Source organism: Ochotona curzoniae, unplaced genomic scaffold, assembly GCF_017591425.1.
Source record: "Ochotona curzoniae isolate NIBS_2020 unplaced genomic scaffold, NIBS_Ocur_1.0 contig_50, whole genome shotgun sequence".
Taxonomy (NCBI): domain Eukaryota; kingdom Metazoa; phylum Chordata; class Mammalia; order Lagomorpha; family Ochotonidae; genus Ochotona; species Ochotona curzoniae.
This window is the reverse complement of record NW_024466446.1, coordinates 1,774,187-1,790,883: the sequence shown is the minus strand read 5'-3', so window position 1 is coordinate 1,790,883 and position 16,697 is coordinate 1,774,187. Positions and strand designations below refer to the sequence as shown.

At 46.7% G+C, this 16,697-nt stretch overlaps 1 protein-coding gene across 5 annotated transcripts in view; it reads right to left on the bottom strand.

The window, feature by feature from the left end:
* VPS13A (vacuolar protein sorting 13 homolog A) overlaps nucleotides 1-15,633 on the bottom strand; it is a 118,219-nt gene extending 102,586 nt beyond the window's left edge. For all 5 annotated transcript variants that reach the window (XM_040988780.1, XM_040988781.1, XM_040988782.1 and 2 more), the window contains exons 1-7: nucleotides 15,450-15,633; nucleotides 7,781-7,824; nucleotides 5,908-5,950; nucleotides 3,536-3,631; nucleotides 3,197-3,298; nucleotides 1,408-1,517; nucleotides 744-803 (exon numbers count right to left, since the gene is read on the bottom strand). In XM_040988780.1, coding sequence (XP_040844714.1) covers nucleotides 744-803; nucleotides 1,408-1,517; nucleotides 3,197-3,298; nucleotides 3,536-3,631; nucleotides 5,908-5,950; nucleotides 7,781-7,824; nucleotides 15,450-15,549 — 555 coding nt within the window. In that variant the 5' untranslated portion in view covers nucleotides 15,550-15,633. The remainder of the gene's footprint in view (nucleotides 1-743; nucleotides 804-1,407; nucleotides 1,518-3,196; nucleotides 3,299-3,535; nucleotides 3,632-5,907; nucleotides 5,951-7,780; nucleotides 7,825-15,449) is intronic.
* Nucleotides 15,634-16,697: the final 1,064 nt, after the last annotated feature.

Here is a 16,697-nt window from a genome sequence, read left to right as displayed (position 1 = left end):
TTGCTTTGTTTTTCCCCTTGCAGTACAATGTTTTAAAAATAAATTTTACACAAACCCCAACAGATACAAGATATAAAACCATGTAATGACGATATCAGACGAGACTTAATGAATTGTAATACATATGGTAAAGCAGATGTCAACAATATTGTGAGAAGAGTAACCTATAAAAAGATTATATACATTTATAAAAACTTACATTTTAACAGATGTTAAGTTTTAAATATAGAATGTCTATTTCTGGAGATAGATGGAACAGAGAACAGCAGGGGTTTAACTTTGGTCTTTAAGATTTATTCCTACAAAGTATTTAAGACTTGCAGCAAATGCCAGGTCAATAACCACCCAAGTAGGGGAAGCAAATGTGTCCAAATTCTCCACAAGCATCCGTCTTCGTAGACCAAAGAGTTAAGAGTGGTCATGAGGAAACAACCTGCTCATGTTTGTTAAGACATTGAAGTTTCAGAAATGATTAGTTACTACTTTTGAGTTTATTCACTGAAAACGTGAACGTGCACTTTTAAGGTAAGGCAAAACCACCAGCACTGGAATCAGCAACAATAAGAGGTCATGATACTTTAACTGGATTGATTTTCAACCACTGCACAGAATACACACCCCCCGACCCTCATATTCCAATGCAGCCATGCCTGCTGCACCAATTCTGTAAAAACATCTAGTTTTGAAGTTAGCCCACATGAGTACTATTCAATAGCTAGAGTTTATTTTTTTCCACAGAGTACCTGCATGCTCAGATTCTGAAGGGAGATTCCAAATGACAGCGGCCTGTCTCTATTCGTGACCTAAAGAGGAAACACAGGAAAGTCGGCAAGTCTAGCAGATAAAATGCATTTCACAGGAAAAGTCCACTTTCAGGGAAGCAACCTATCTCAAATACTGCAAACTATTAGTTTCCAGAGTAACTTCTGTTCCTGTAAGTACTCCTGAGACAGAATGCCAAGCATGAATGTTGCAACACTGCCTCTGCCCTAATTTTCCATTACAACAGTGACAGAGCAGCACTATAAAGCAAATAATTACAGGTTCGAGAACAGTAACCTATTTAAGATCAAACAGTTAAGACTAAATCGAATGATTCCGACACAATTATTCTTTCTAACAGGTAAATGCAAGGCATTTTTATGCGTCTTAAACCCAAGCCTTGAAATTAATAACCCCTAGGGCACTTTCCCCCATAATCCACTGCTTGAACATTTTAGCAAAGTGTAATCAAATATGCATCACCAGAATTAGAACTATAATGGTTAAAAAAAAACAACTCATGCCGACTTCATCTCTGCATGCCCCCCCTCCAGGCAGCTCAGAGCCTGCCCACGACAGAGTGTCAACAAACAGGAAAACAGCTCCCATAAAAGCAGTTTTTTAAATCACACACACAATACTTACATCATCTTCATAACGAATATGGATTTCGGAAATTTTTACTTGAAGATTTTTAATGATCTGAGTAACTAACTTTTCTACAAAAGTGTCCTGTTTTTCCTCTTGGGGATTTCCTGTGAGTACAAACATTTCTTTTTGTAACTTGAATGGAAAGGTGCTCTGAATATACACATACTTAGAAAACATACCTATGTTGCCTTGCTAAAGAAAAAAAAAAACCCACTTGAAAACACTAAAAACACGCTGCGGGGGAAGAGAGGACCGCTATTAATAGCCTATTAGAACACTAATTTACCAATGAACTATGAATAAGTACATAAAGAGACAGAGCAGTGAAGATTATTTGGGTAAGTACACAATAGGCTACATTGGAAAAGACAGTATCAACAAAAGCAACTCAGACTTATACTATACAGACTTATCTGAGCTTCAACCCATAACACTGTGCTCCTTCTCCTATTAGATATAAAATAGGAAATAAAAAGTCTCTGCTACTGTGAAACAAGGATGAAGAAACTTTATGACCCATTTCATTTTCTGAAAAGTTTCTCATTTCAATGTTTTCCAGGGAAACAAAAAGAATAAAGAATTGAGGTTCCTAATTTTAAAAAAATGTATGTATGTGCCTTTGATAACCATTAATTAGTTAGCCCTTCCTCCTCTAGAAATGTCAAAGGGGAACTGGCATTGTGGCACAGTGGGTAAAGCCCAGTCTGTAACGCCAGCCACCCACATGGGCACCGGTTCATGTCCTGGTTGCTCCAAGCAGCTCAGTGGGACACAAAGCAAAGGCAAACAGGTAAGGTTTGGGACCAGGTACAAGTCCACACGTTAGGGAAAATTTCAGTCAACACATCTTTTATTTATTCTGCTGAAGAGTTAAAGCATCCTAAAAACAACATGGTTATCACCAATTATTTTTAAGCATGGCTAAACTTGTTGTTTTAGACCTAGGTATAACCAACTACAAGGGACTTCTGCTTAAACAAACACATTGCATGTACTTCTCTATTCCTCTCTACAAATTAACGAAAACACAAATAAAAGGGGGAAAATGAATAAATCCTCCAGGCCAAAAGGAGAGAACAGCTGAGTAACAACAAAACTTCAGACGCTGGAGAGCAGATGGCCTTATCCACCGAGCCAAAATGAAGCAACTGCACCCCGAGCGCTCAGACAGAGACACTATAAGGCAGCGCGAGACCAGCTCAGGGCTGCAGAGCACACAAAAAGAAAACCAACCGTCTGCAGGGGAAACGCTGCGGGGGAAAGAGAGGACCGCAAACTGGTTCACAGTCTGCACAAGGAGCAACAGAACCTCCACACTCCCACTGCAGCCCGACTACCAAGCAGCCACCTCTGTCCTACCGCAGCACACGGGACAGGTGAAACAGAATCTGGTTTCTGCAAGGTATCTCTTCTAGTGATGAAAAATGGGTTGCAGGAATTGATCACATGGGGCAGGTTGAAGAAGAAAAGACGAAAGGGGAAGTGAACACATCAAGGAGCTAAGTATCTTCAAGGGAGTAGAGACCTGACAATGAGAATTCAAACGCCAAGGCCATAAATACACAGCTATCCTGACACACCAGACATTATTTGCCTTAACGTAAATTTCTGCCCAGTAAAATTTCTCCACCAATTGACAAAATAACACAAGCCACATCAAAATACCTTATGTAATAATATTCTCTCACATTTGTTAAAAGTGCCTCCAACGAAAATATTCTATGAGGATGAATATTTAGGACTTCCCCATGCTGGTTAATACTAATGCCACAGTTCTCTTTACCTTGATCAACTACTTTTTGTTTTGCTTCTTCTATTCTTTTTAATTCCTGTTGCTTTGCTTCCATAAGCTGCTTTTCTTCTTTTACTGGGTCATATTTTATTCCTGTGGGAAGCATTGAAAAGGATAGCAATTACTTTAAGTTTAAATATATTTACTCCCAAAAAACCCTTGAAAGCAATCACTAATTCAAAGTCTGCAAAATTTTGAAGTAAAAAAGTTAAATTTGAATTAACAAGCAGCAAACTTAAATATTAAAAATCTCAAATTATCGGCACAATATTTGGAACATAGTTAACAAAGATTTTCTAACAACAACAAAAGTAATTAAACTTTACTTACTAGAGGAAGGCACTATGATTAAATAAATTTCTTCCAATACTGCTTCAACTGGTTGAGTATAAAGGTTTTTCCAAGGAATTATAAGTTTAAGATTTCCTACATTTAGGAAAAAAACACAGCAAATTATTCATTCTACCTAGATGTACTGTCACCCTATTTCTACCGGGCCTAGAAGAGGTGAAGGAAGGGTGGCACTGTAATATGGTGGGTTATGGTAACATCTGAGGTGCAGCCACCCATGTAAGTGCTGGTTCAAGTCCCAGTTGTTCCACTTCCAACCCAGCTCCCCGTCAATGGACCTGGAAAGACACCTGCACCCCTGTGGGAGACCTGGAGCAGGGAGTTGGTGCTGCAGTTGTCTCTGGGGATGTCAAATCCCACAGCAGGGCCTGGGCCCGGTACCAGCTCCACTCCCAGCCCAAGCATTCGGGTCCCTGTGCCTAGCAGGCAGAAGTCAGAGCTGAAACGACCGAGTCCCTGTCACTCCAATGAGAGACCAGGGACTGACCCCTAGGCTCCTGGCTGCAGCTGGTCTACTCCCAGCTACTTCCGGCATCTGAAGAAGGATCAGGTTCCTGTATCTTCCTCCTCCTCCCCCAACCCAACCCATCTCAATTTCACACAAAAAATGAAAACATTTTAAATGGAGAAAGCATAAATAACTGTAAAAACAGCATAATCAGAAGTATTAAATGCATACATGTAAATAATCAGAAATATACAAAAATGGGAACTAGCATTTGGTCTAGCAACTAAAAACCAGTTTAGACACCTGAGTCCCAATTTAAGAATGCCTAGAATTCTTGGCTCCAGATCCCAATTCCAGTATTCTTGCAACATACAGAGGATGTTTCAAATTGTTGTGTCGTTGGCACTCATGGAGGAAACGGGGATTAAACTTTGCCCCCTGCCCAGTCCAGCTCATCCTGGGCATCTGGACACACCCTCATAGCCTCCCTATCTCTAAAGTAAATAAACCTGGGGCACAGCAGCATGGCACAGATTAAGCCACTGCCTTTTACTGCCTACATCTTGAGTTCTGGCTCTTCTACAGCTTACCCAGCTCCTTGCTAATGTGCCAAGAAAAGCAGCAAAAAACGGTCCAAATCCTCGGACCCCTCAGCCCAATGGGTTCCTGGCTTCTGCCTGGCATAGTTCCCGTCATCACAGCCGTTCTGTGGAGTACGCCAGCTCGTGGAAAGACGGAAGGCGTCTCTGTCTCTCTGTAATTCTACCTTCCAAAAATACATATTAAAAAATCAGCAAAAATGAAAATGTTAGATGAGAACATAATGGATGGCATCCCTCCCCCTTCACGCTAAACTGTCGTCAAACTCGAGCTGAAGAGACTGAACTGAGGTTTTAGGAACATAACAAAAGCTGTCCAAGAAGAATGAGCTAAACAACCCATAATTGCAGTACATGATGCTAAAGATTTCCACGTGATTCACACAGGATTTCAGAATACTCTGTTCCCCAGTGATGCCAACAGCTCCAATAACATCAAAAACACACTAGTGCCAATACTGTCTGTACAGCTAACATAGTTCAGACTCCCACAGACACACACTGCTCAAACCTATCAAACCACAACATAATTTATGAATCCTAACAGCTAGTGTTTTAATATTAAACATGCTAAAACCTTAGAGCAATCAGCTTATGCCCAATTAATACAGCCAAAATATAATCATGAACACTGGTAAAATCATACAGAACTAAACACGGCAAACTAAACTTTCAAAGCAAAAACTAGTTTCAGATTAGTCCCACACCACAATCCTTAAGACGATGCGGACCCCATTCTTTGTACCACATATCCAACACCAGTCAGCATGGCAACAGGAACCAACATCAGAACCCGCGCCAATCAGACCATGTTTCTATGAGAATGCTCTGGATCTCAACTAGCTCAACTTTAACACCAAGTCAGGTAAGTAATTACCTACACATCAGATCCTGAACAAGAGATAAAAGGACTCCATCGGTATTTTAAGTTACATGCTGGCTCCACTTGGATTAAGACACATGATTATTATAATTTTTTTTCCCTTAATTGAAAAGGCAGATTACAGAGAAGGAGAGACACAAAGATCTTCCTATCCTCTAGTTCACTCCCCATGTTGCCACAACAGCTGGAACTGCACCGATCCGCAGCCAGGAGCCAGGAGCTTCTTCCATATCTGCCACAAGCGTGAGGGTCCCAACACTTTGGGCTGTCCTTAACTGCTTTGCCAAGTCACAAGCAGGGAGCTGGATGGGAAGGGCCCTACTATACTTTCAATTAATGTTCAAAAAACATTTTAAAAGATCATATTAGAGAGAAACTAGGCTCTATTTCCAGGAAGAACTCGAGTAAAAACACGGCTTACCTATGTGACCAACTTTAACTTTAAATGGTACATCCAATTGATTCTGCAAGGAAAAAAAATGTGTTTATATACACATGTACGAAAAGAACATGAGTTCAACAACAAACATGACAACTTTTTTCTTCCGAAATTTATTAAAGTTTTAAGCTAACTCACACATTCTCTTTGCTTCCAACACTGACACAAACTTATAAAGATATTAATATTCAAAATTCCATTAAATCCAGAGAGGTTTCCTTCTTTATAGTAATTGAGGGGTAAGGGTACATATCAACACTGACCACAAATATCAAGACCATTGTCGCTTTTACATTATTTTTAATACAATATTTGTAACACTTGCCTAGGTTGCCTTGTACCTAGGTAAGTGCTATGCTGCTGGAAGAAAAGCAACCAACAGATGGTGGGCGTTCTGCGCCTGGTTAATGCCAAATCTGTGTTAACTACACCAGTGTGCCAGCACAGTTGTCTACTGCTCAAGTTACATGAGCAATTCTGAGCACCGCTGTGTGACACAGCACAATATAAGGCAGGGACACCAGGCCGGGACATGCCCCCTGGCTCCCAGGTACACTGCACGCTGCTGCACGACAGGAAAACTAAGACTGCCCAGGGTAGGCGGTCTGGGGACATGCTGCAGCGGGGGCTGCCAAGTGCATGTCTGACAGGTGAGGAGTGACTTCTGAGGTCTTCCATGCACCAGGCCATTGCACAAACAGGTGGGCAAGGGAGCGGAAACAAGGTTGTTCAGAGGGGGAACTGAAGGGCATGGGGTCAGGCCAAGGCCCCCGCCCAAGTGGGAGAGCTGCGTTAGGCCAAGCAGCACAGCCCATCGCCTGCCAGCACACAGTGAAGCTGGGGCTAGGGCCAGGCCTGGCTGGACTAGGTTGCAGTGCTCATGTGCAAGTGTCAAGGTGGGGATGGACCACAACAGGCTAGGCCACAGAACCCAACAGAACATGAAAGAACCAGAACTGGGGGCAGATTCTGTAGGGGACTTATGAGCTCACCTCTGTGGGACTGTAGCACCTACCAGTTTGCACGAGAGCTGGTATGGAGATGCACCAGGGCAGCCTGGACCCACCATGGAACTCACCAACACACGCAGCAGCCTGGGGCTGGGAGGCCAGGCTGGGCCAAGCTGCAGCACCCATCAGCATATGCAAAGGCTAGAACAGAGGGCAGACCATGCCAAGCAGGGTCATGGCACCCACTGAAGTGTGAGATCCAGGAATGAGAACAGGCCTGGTAGAGGATCTTGGGAAACTCCCCTACCAGGCCACAGCTCCTGCTTGGGAGGCACAATAGCTGGGATTGGAGGTGGGCCAGCCACACTCATCAGCATTTGTGTGGGCCATGTTTGGGGGCAGGTCAGGTCAGGCCAAGCCCAAGCACCCACTGGTATGCATGAGAGCCAGGATGGGGTGTGGCCCATGCCTGGCTGGGCTAGGCTGCAACACCCACCAGCAAGAGCTTGGACTGTGGGTGAGCCACGGCCAGGCTAGACTGAAGCACCCACCAGCACACACAAGACGTGGAGCCTGCAATGAGCCTAGCAGGGGAACTTTGGGATACCCTTACAAAGCTGTAGCTTCCACTGGTGAGTACGAGAGCCTAGGTTGGGGATGGAGTGGGCTAGGCAAGGCTGTAGTACCCAAACTTGAAAATCATTACAAGACAACTGAAACACCAAAGGAAAGAGCAAAATACAATTTTTCAATTTGCACTTAATTTTAGTGAGATTAAAATCTCTCATGAGTTGATTCACATTTTGTAAAAACTGGCTCCAAAACTTTTCCTTACAGTTTAAGGTAGTATGCACAATCAAGAGGAAATACACATAATTAAATGCACAAAGTTTTCATAAACATACCAGGGCATTTTCTTTAATTACAAGATTCTTGAGGGTCACAGCCCCTAAAAGAAAAAAAGATATATATATATTATTTACTAAAAAAGAACTTGAAGCATTAAAATATTTTTCATTTTAAAAAGTGTGCTTTATTCCTACATGGCATGCTAGGGAAAAATAATCATATATAATGTGGTTAACAGAAATTAGAATCTACCTTTGCTTCTATTAAATCCCATTTATTGTTCATGCAATTTACAATAGATGCTTGACTACAACTTCACTTTTTGTAATCTTCTCCTCTCTGCAGTTACAGGCCAATATCAATGCAGTTATAGCCAATATTAATTAACTTTAATCAGATTATATAAACATCTAGCTAGCAAAGTAGCAAGATGGTAGATAAAGGAAAAGCAAATTCTATCTAAATACTTGGAACAAACAGGTTTTTTAATGTAATTTTTTAAATGTACTTTTAAATGTAATGTAAAAACTGTAATGAAAAAAAAAACTTATTGTAATCTCCTTGAGATCCAAGAATAAATTTCCAAATTCACATGCAAAGAAAAAAAATGAGAAAGAATGTTGAGCAACAGCACCGGGCGATTAGAAAGCTCTAGAGTAACAGTGATGGGAATAACCCAAGGGGAGGAAGGAAACGCAAAAACAGTGACCACATCCAAAAATATTTTTCAAAGATTCATTCTATCCACTTGAAAGACACAGGAAGACAAAAAGGGAATTTCCTTTTGCTGGCTCACTCGCCAAATGCCGCAATAGTCAGAGCTGCACCGGCCTGACAACAGGAGTCAGGAACTCCACACCAGGCCTCCCACATGGCAGCAGGTCCTCACTCACTGAGTCACCGTCTGTTACGCCTCCAAGCACATCAGTACTGAGCTAGAGCAGATGCTGAGTGGCTGGACTCAAACCCACCCGCTCAGATATGGGTGTCCCGAGCAGCGGCCTAACCACTGCAATACAGTACCCATTCCAACAGTTTTAAAACTAATGACAGAGGAAGTTCAGAGCTCACAAGGCAGAATAAACACTAAACATGGCATAATAAAACTTCATCACATAAAAGCAAAGGATATGTTCAAAGAAGGCAGAGTAACTAAAACATCTATAAAGGTGCATAAGGATGTATCGACAAAGGTGCATACATATACACCACACACTGTATCATCCAGGAAAACAAAAAGAGCAAAGTATTGAAAGGGCTGAAGAGTAGAAACTAACCAACTTAATTATACTCCAAAGTGAGAAGCAGAGGGAGTGATGGCAGCAAGACACCGCACGAGAAGGTCCTGCCGTCCTCAAGGAAATGTTAGCCACAGGCTGATCAGAATCACCCAAAGACCGTGTGCTGTTAAAGGATGCACAGGATGCCACTAAATGTGTACCCGATAGAAAGCCACACTGAATAATAAAAATGTCACCATCATCTCATCTACACTTGTCCAATCTTATCCCCAGTACAGTACAGGGCGCTTTGTGCTCATCGAGCCAATCCCTGTTTCCTCCCTTGGATGGGAGGCAAACAGAACTCGTTTGTCAAGGTCTTGCTCATCTAGGACTGCTGAAATGACTGGTTTCTCTCAGAAGAGCTTGGAATCAGGTGAAACAGTGGCAGAGTTTGCACATGGGGGGGAAGCAGTGGCAGCAGGGCACACACAACACGGGGAACTGCACACAACTGTGCCCGAGCGTGCGGGGCACGAAGGGAGAACACAGCATCCACGGCCCTGAGCATCAGCAGTGATGACACGCGACAGGAAATGAGGGGATTTTAAAGATCAGTGCACATATACATGAGCCTAAATTCAAAAAGCAAAAGCAAAACCCAGTAAGCAGAAGGAGGGCTTGGCACTGCAGTGCCAGAATGGCCACAGCTGACCGCCCTCGCGGATGGTCCCAGCGCGTTAGCCCCTGCAGACATGGGAAACTGAGATGGCTCCTGCCCTTGCAGCTGCTGCAGCCATCAGAACAGCGCAAACAACAGCTTTGGGCCCTCTCTCTCCCTCCCTCAGTAAAACTTCTACATAAATAAAAATGAATCAATAAAAAATGTGTGCATCAATTTTGCTGAAAAGTTTTGCCAAACTTTTAAATCTTTGTCAAATGAATTGAAAAGAATGATACATTATAGCTTTCAAGATTTTATGACTATTTCCAAATTTATGAGTAATTGTTTAACATGTTTTCAACTATTTTTTATAATTCTTTACCTATTTTTTTCATGCTGAACCAGCTATTTTTTCTTTGATTTTTCTTTAGTGTAGTCAGTAAACCTTTTACTATAACATAAATGTAAAGTATTATTTCAAACAAAGCTTTTAAAAATAGAAGCTAAAAAAAGAACGTCATCCACAGGATAAACCAGCAGCGAGAACTTGGGCCCACTCACACTGCCTGTCCCAAGGCATCCCCAGAGAGATCAGGAGCGGAGCAGCCAGCACAGAACCAGTGCCCATATGGGGTTCTGCTTTGCAGACCTGCCTCCCATCTGGTTTTGACTGCTACACCAAACACCAAAGCTCTCCGTTCCTTTTGTTCATATTTATTTGAAAGGCAGAGTCAGAGGGGTATACAGCAAGAGAAAGAGAAGGAATAGCCATCTTCCGTCTGCTGGCTCACCCTGCAGGTGACTGTGCCAGCTGCCACCAGCGACTTCTGACACAGCTAGCTGTGCTAACGGCTTGCAAAAAGCAGTAGAAGCTGCCCCAAGGTCCTGGCTCCTTGGTTCAGCCCGGCCCAGCACTGGCCACAGCGGCCATCCAGGGAGTGGGTCAATGCATGGGAGACCAACTGATTGATTATTCATTTTAAAAATAAATGAATCCACTACTGAATGAATACATCTTTTAAAAAGGCACCAGATGAGACAGCCTCGGTTCATGGCTTCCAATCCCAGCTTCCTGCACAAGCGCACCCTGGGAGTGTGACACATCTCAGGCACCTGTGTCCCTGCCAGCCCTGCGACTCCCACCGGAGGCCAGGGCTGAGTCCTCAGCTCCCACGCCAAGCCTGGCTGGGCAGGCATGTAAAACTGTTCTCTGTACCTCTCTCCACCTCCCTCAAAAAAAATTTAATACCATGCAGCTTCGATTTCTCAAAAATTATCAGAAAAATTTAACATTCCAAAATAACCAAAAACTGAGTAAGTTCACTTCCATTACAACTACCCACGAAAAATTCTAAAAAGGAATTCTAGAAAGGAAGAGAAAAGACACCCAGCTGGGGGCAACTGCCTACGTTGCTTGGACCTAGGCAGGAGTTACACGGAGGGGAGAAAAGCAGCCACCAGCTGGCAGGCATGCTGGGCTAGGCCATGGTACCCACCCACGAGGGTGAGCAGGGCACATCAGGCTGGGCTACAGCACCCAACAGAACATGAGAGAACTAGATCTGGGGGCAGATTCTGCAGGGACTTGTGGGCTCACCTCTGTGAAACTATACACCCACCGGTTTGAGCCCCAGCTGCCAAGCTAAAGCAGCAGTAGACAGCCCAACGTGTAGGGACTCTGCCTCCCAAGGGACAACAACAATTCCACTTGGGATCTATCTTCCTGATGAATACACATGCTAGAAGGCAGCAGAACATGGCTCAATTACTTGGGTCCCTGCAACCCACAAAGGATTCCTGTAACACGTTCCGATCCCCTGGCTTTGGTCTGACCCAGTCCTGGGTATTGTGGGAATGAACCAGCACGTGGAAGATTCATTTATTTTCCACAGAAATAAATTTTAGAAAAATTGTAGGCACTGGTGCTGTAGTCCAGGGGTTAAACTGCCTCCTATACCAGCATCCCACGTCAGAGTGCCAACTGAGTCCAGGCTGCCTCACTCCCAACCCAGCTCCCTGCTAACTCTCCTGGGAAAGCAGCGGGAGGTGGTCCCAGTGTTTGGACACGCCTGGCTTTGGCTTGCCTCCACCTGGAGGGAACAGCCATTTGGGGAGTTGACCGGTGAATGGAAGCCCTCAACCTCTGTGTTGCTCTCTCTCTCACACGCGCACACACACACACACTCCGCCCACACACACGCACGTGTGCACACACACACTCTGCCCTTCAAATAACATAAATCTTAAAACAAGATTAAACTTAGTAAAACTTAACAACACAGTGCAGTACCAGTACAGACAATACAGCCAGTACAACGCTAGTGGATGAGAGTCCAAAGTTCACCAATGCACCTTCCCATACATATTCAAATGACTTTCCTGTATTTACCTGAGAGGCAGAGAGAAGCAAGATCCCCGATATACAGATTCACTTCCCAAGCACTTACTACCGCCGGGGCTGAAACCCAGAACCAGGAACACATTCCAAGTCTCCCACATCGGTGACAGGAACACAATCCCAGAGCCAAGAATCAAACACAGGTACTCCGATACGCAAGGGAAGAGTCTCTCAGTCTCTCTCTCTCTCTTTTTTTTTTTTTTAAGATTTACCTTTATTGGAAATCCAGATCTACAGAGAGAAGGAAAGACAGAAGATCTTCCGTCTGCTGGTTCACTCCCCAAATGGCCACAACAGCCAGAGCCAGGAGCTTCTTCCAGATCTCCCATGTGGATCCAGGGTCCTAAGACTTTGGCCTGTCTTCTACTGCTTTTCCAGGCCACAAGCAGGGAGATGGATGGGGAGTGGAGCAGCTGGGACAGCAACCGGCACCCATAAAGGATTCCAGAAGACACAAGGTGAGGATTTAGCCAGCAGGCTATCCCACAGGGCCCCAGAAGGTGAGAGTCTGTTGCTCAAAATGCCCATTCCCAACCCAATAGTTCTGAATAAAGCACGAATTAGTTTCTTAAGTAAAATTTTAAAACAAATAAAGTTGAACTTACCAAAAATTGTGCAACACAGTAAAAGCAAGGCATAGAAGGAAATGCATATAGCACTGACTACACATGCTAGGAAAGCAAGATCTAAAATGCAATAAACTGCCAGCTTACAAATAAAATAAATCCAAAGTAAGCAAAAGGAAAAAATTAAAATGAGAACAGAAACCAATGAAATGTAGAAAATCAACAGATTTATAAAAATAGCCTGACAAGCTTCTAGCCAAGCTAATCAAGGAAGAAAATGAGAAGTGTCAGGAGGCCCACCACTACTGATGGCACAGAGATTAACAAAGTAACAACAGAGTTATAAACATTTCCACAAAGCCCTCAAGGCAAGAGCACAATTGCTTGACAGATACATTGTATCAAAGTCTCAAAAGCAAAAAGAATTCAAGGACTCAATCAGCAGCTGAGAGCCCCAGAGCCAGCTGGGTTTCTCTGATGTTACAAACCCAGGGGAAAGCATGACAGCAACCCCTCACTACCTTTCCCAGAACACAGCAGCGGAGCAAACACTGCGACTCACTCCGTGAGCTCAACACCATCCTCTCACCCAAAGCAGGGCAAGACATATAAATAAATAAATAAATAAATAAATAAACATGCACAAATATGCAAAAGTCCTTGATAAAATATGAGCATACATAATCCTACACTGTGCAAGAATTACACACCATGTTCAGCTTATTACAAATATGAAAGATTTAACATTCAAACATCAATTAGTGCAAGGCAGACATTTAGCTTAGTGGCTAAGGGAGCCAGCCCAGTAACTCAAGAGGTTAATCCTCTAAAAGCAAGTGCAGGTAACCCCATATGACACTGGTTCATGTTCAGGCTGCTCCACTTCCAGTCCAGCTTTCAGCCTATGGCCTGGGAAGGCAGAGGGTCTCTGCACCCATATGGGAGACCCAGAAGAAGCTCCTGGCTCCTGGCTGCTGGCTTCAGATCAGCTCAGCTCTGGCCACTGAGGCCATTTGGCGAGTGAACCAGTCGACAGGAGATCTTTTTCTCTGTAAAATATGCCTTTCCAATAAAAATAAATTCTTTAAAAATTGAATTTAAAAAAGGTTAGTAACTACGATACCAATGAACACACCTGCATTCCATACAGAAAGTAACCCGGTGCATGACAACTTGCAGTCTCCCTCTCTGCCCCTTGAAGAAAAACTAAAATAAATAAATAGAACCCCTCCCATCAGCTGGTTAAAGAAACATCCCATGATCATTTCATTGTGAAAAGACAGTCCCCGCTGGTTCACCTTCCCACTGGTCCCAGCAGCAGGGACGCCAGCAACGCCACGGCTCCCACCCCGACGGCAGGAGCCCAAGGAGTTCTCCCTTCTTTCCCAGGAGCAGCAAGCTGGATTAGAAGAGCAGTGAGAACTGGAACCCGCGCTCCTCGACAGGACGCTGCCACCGCAAGCGGCAGCGGAACCCACTGCACGACAACGCCGGCTTCCACGGGAGTGGATTTTACAGCAATCACACTCCACACAAACCTCTCAGAAGCGAGGCCTCACTAGAAACCAAAGCACAGCAGGTGTTCCCAAGGTCTCTAACTCCAACCGAGAACAATCCACAAGATCCAGCTACTAATTAAAGGCTGGTCCTTACACCTAGTTTTTCTACTCTAACAGGAATGAGGTGCATGTGTGTGTATTGGTACTCAACTACATCACCTGTGCATCCTATTTCATAATAGGCTAGAAGTGTGTGCATGCCCAGGACTAATAACCTTGCATGGCTCTACCTGGGCAGGTGACCGCTTCAGTGGCTACCACGTGAGCGCAATGCCTGGTTTCAGACCCACACGCAGCAGCTGCTGACCCAAACGGGTTCTCACCACCCCCAAGACAGGCCCAGGTGGAGGCCCAGGCACCTGGCTCTGGCCGGCCCAGCATTCGCTGCTGCTGGTACTCGGGTAGGGACCAAGTCGAGGGAAGCCCACTCTCTCCCCTCGCTCTGTCTTTCGAACAAAAATCGTTCTATTTTACATGTCAGACACTTACCAGGAAAAGCTACATCAAAAGGAGCCGACATTTCTAACGGCTGCCTACCATGACTAAGGGTGTAACACAGTAACACATGAGAGCACTAGAAAATGAGGCTCTAATTAGAATAGCCAAGTCAATCAGATGCAAAGTCAAGGTGGGGAGTCCTTCGGCACCCAGGCATTGTCAGGTGTGGGACCGCCCGCCCGGCTTCTGCAACGCTGTGCCCAGTACACCTGTTTTCTCTTTTTAGGTTCAGGAATTCACTCCAACCCACCACTCAACTCCAAAGCCGTGCTCGCCATCACTTTGTCAGCTTGGGAGCTGCAGCCGAGTTAGCTCGGCCGTTTTTCGGTTGTGCTTGTTTGTGTGTTTGTTATCACCCAAACCCAGGGTCCAGGGTCTCAGGGTCCCCCGGAGGAGGCGGCGGCCCGGAAGCGGGAGGCGAGGGAAGGAAGTGGGAGGGAGGCCGGTTCACGTGCGAGGCAGCGTGCCACCTGCCGCGGGCCCAACCGAGGGGCCCTGGCCGCCCCCAGACCCGGGCGGGACGGGACGGGACGGGGCAGGACCGGGAAGCAAGGGGCAGGACGGGGCAGCAAGGGGCAGGACGCACCTCCCCTGCACACCCCACGGGGTCCATTGCGGGTCCGACCCCTCCTGCCCCTCCGCCCGGACCCTCGTCCCCGCGCCCGAAGGCTGCTCCCCGGGACGCGGCTCCTCCCCGGGACGCGGCTGCTCCCCGGGACGCGGCTGCTCCCCGGGACGCGGCTCTGCCCGACCGGAAAGGCGGCAGGCGGCAGGTGGCAGCCCCGCCAAGCGACCCGGCCCGCCTCCGCGACCTCGTTACCTCTCCAGATGCCCAGAGAGAGCTGCGACGAGTCCAGGTTCACCACATAGTCCCCCAAGATCCGGTTCAACACGTCCACGACCACCGACTCGAACACCATCTTCCCGCGGCCGGCCCACCCGACGCGGCCGGCCCGCCTCTCGAGGCCCGCTCGCTCTCACCGGCTGCCCCGGCGGCCGCGGCCCGAGCGCGAGCCCAGGGCGGGGCGGAGGCGGGGCCGCGGCGCCGCGCGTGCGCAGCTCGGGCCAGGGGGCGGAGCGCGGCAGGTGGAGCCGAGGCCGGGCGAGGCTGCGCAGGCGCCGGCGTGGCGCGTGCGCCCGAGGTACCTGAAGGCCCCGCCCAGTCGGCTCCCCCGTCGCCTGGCAACCGCCACGCGTTAGCAACCGCAGACCCGATCTTCGCCCCCATCAGCACCGGCCGCTAGCCCACCGGCCGCCCGGGTGCCGGGACTGGACGGCGGCGGTTAGACCCGCAGAGAACATTCCTTCTCCCTCCGAGGGAATATTCCTTCCCCCACTGCCATCGAGGTGGTGACAGCGGCGCCCACGCGGGCTGAGCGTGTGTGCGTGAGGGGAGAAGGGATGTGTACGGCCCGGGCGGTGTCCCAGGGCGCATCCCTCCCCTTTAGTGCTGGTTAGGAGGACCTGGCCAGCCTAGGGGTGTGGGATGCTGCCAACGGCCCTTGGCTAGTCCTCTGGCCAGGACGCGCCACCTGCCCTGGGGACCACTGCTCCGACAACAGTTTGGGGAAGGGACCTTGGCGGATAAGAAAGAAACGTGCTGGTGTGGAAGGAGTTCCACCTGCCTTCTCCACATCCATTTTTTCAGCCGACGCCTTCCTCCGGAGAGTGGCGCCTGGCCAGCAGCAGGTGCGGCGTCAGCCCTCTGCTAATCCCCAGGAACACACTGGTCCTCACCCCTGGCCTTCACAGTGACTGAATAAATAAAAAGTGAAGCTCTGTCAGCCCCGCCCATTTGTCATGAATGAATCCTACGAGCCTGAGGTCATAAAGACAGCAAGCTGTGGGATTTAGGGAATATTTAATCACCCTATCGAGGGCTTGATGTGAAACAGTGCACCTTGATCCTTTGTCGCGGCGAAGGAGTGGTGAGCTTTCTGTTCCACCCATTTTTGAGAGGCAGAGCGAGATCGTGCCACTCCCCCATCTGCTGGTTCACTCCCCCTCAAATGTCTGCAACAGCCAAGGCTGCGCCAGGCAAAAGCTGCCTGTCAACCCGGGTTTCCCA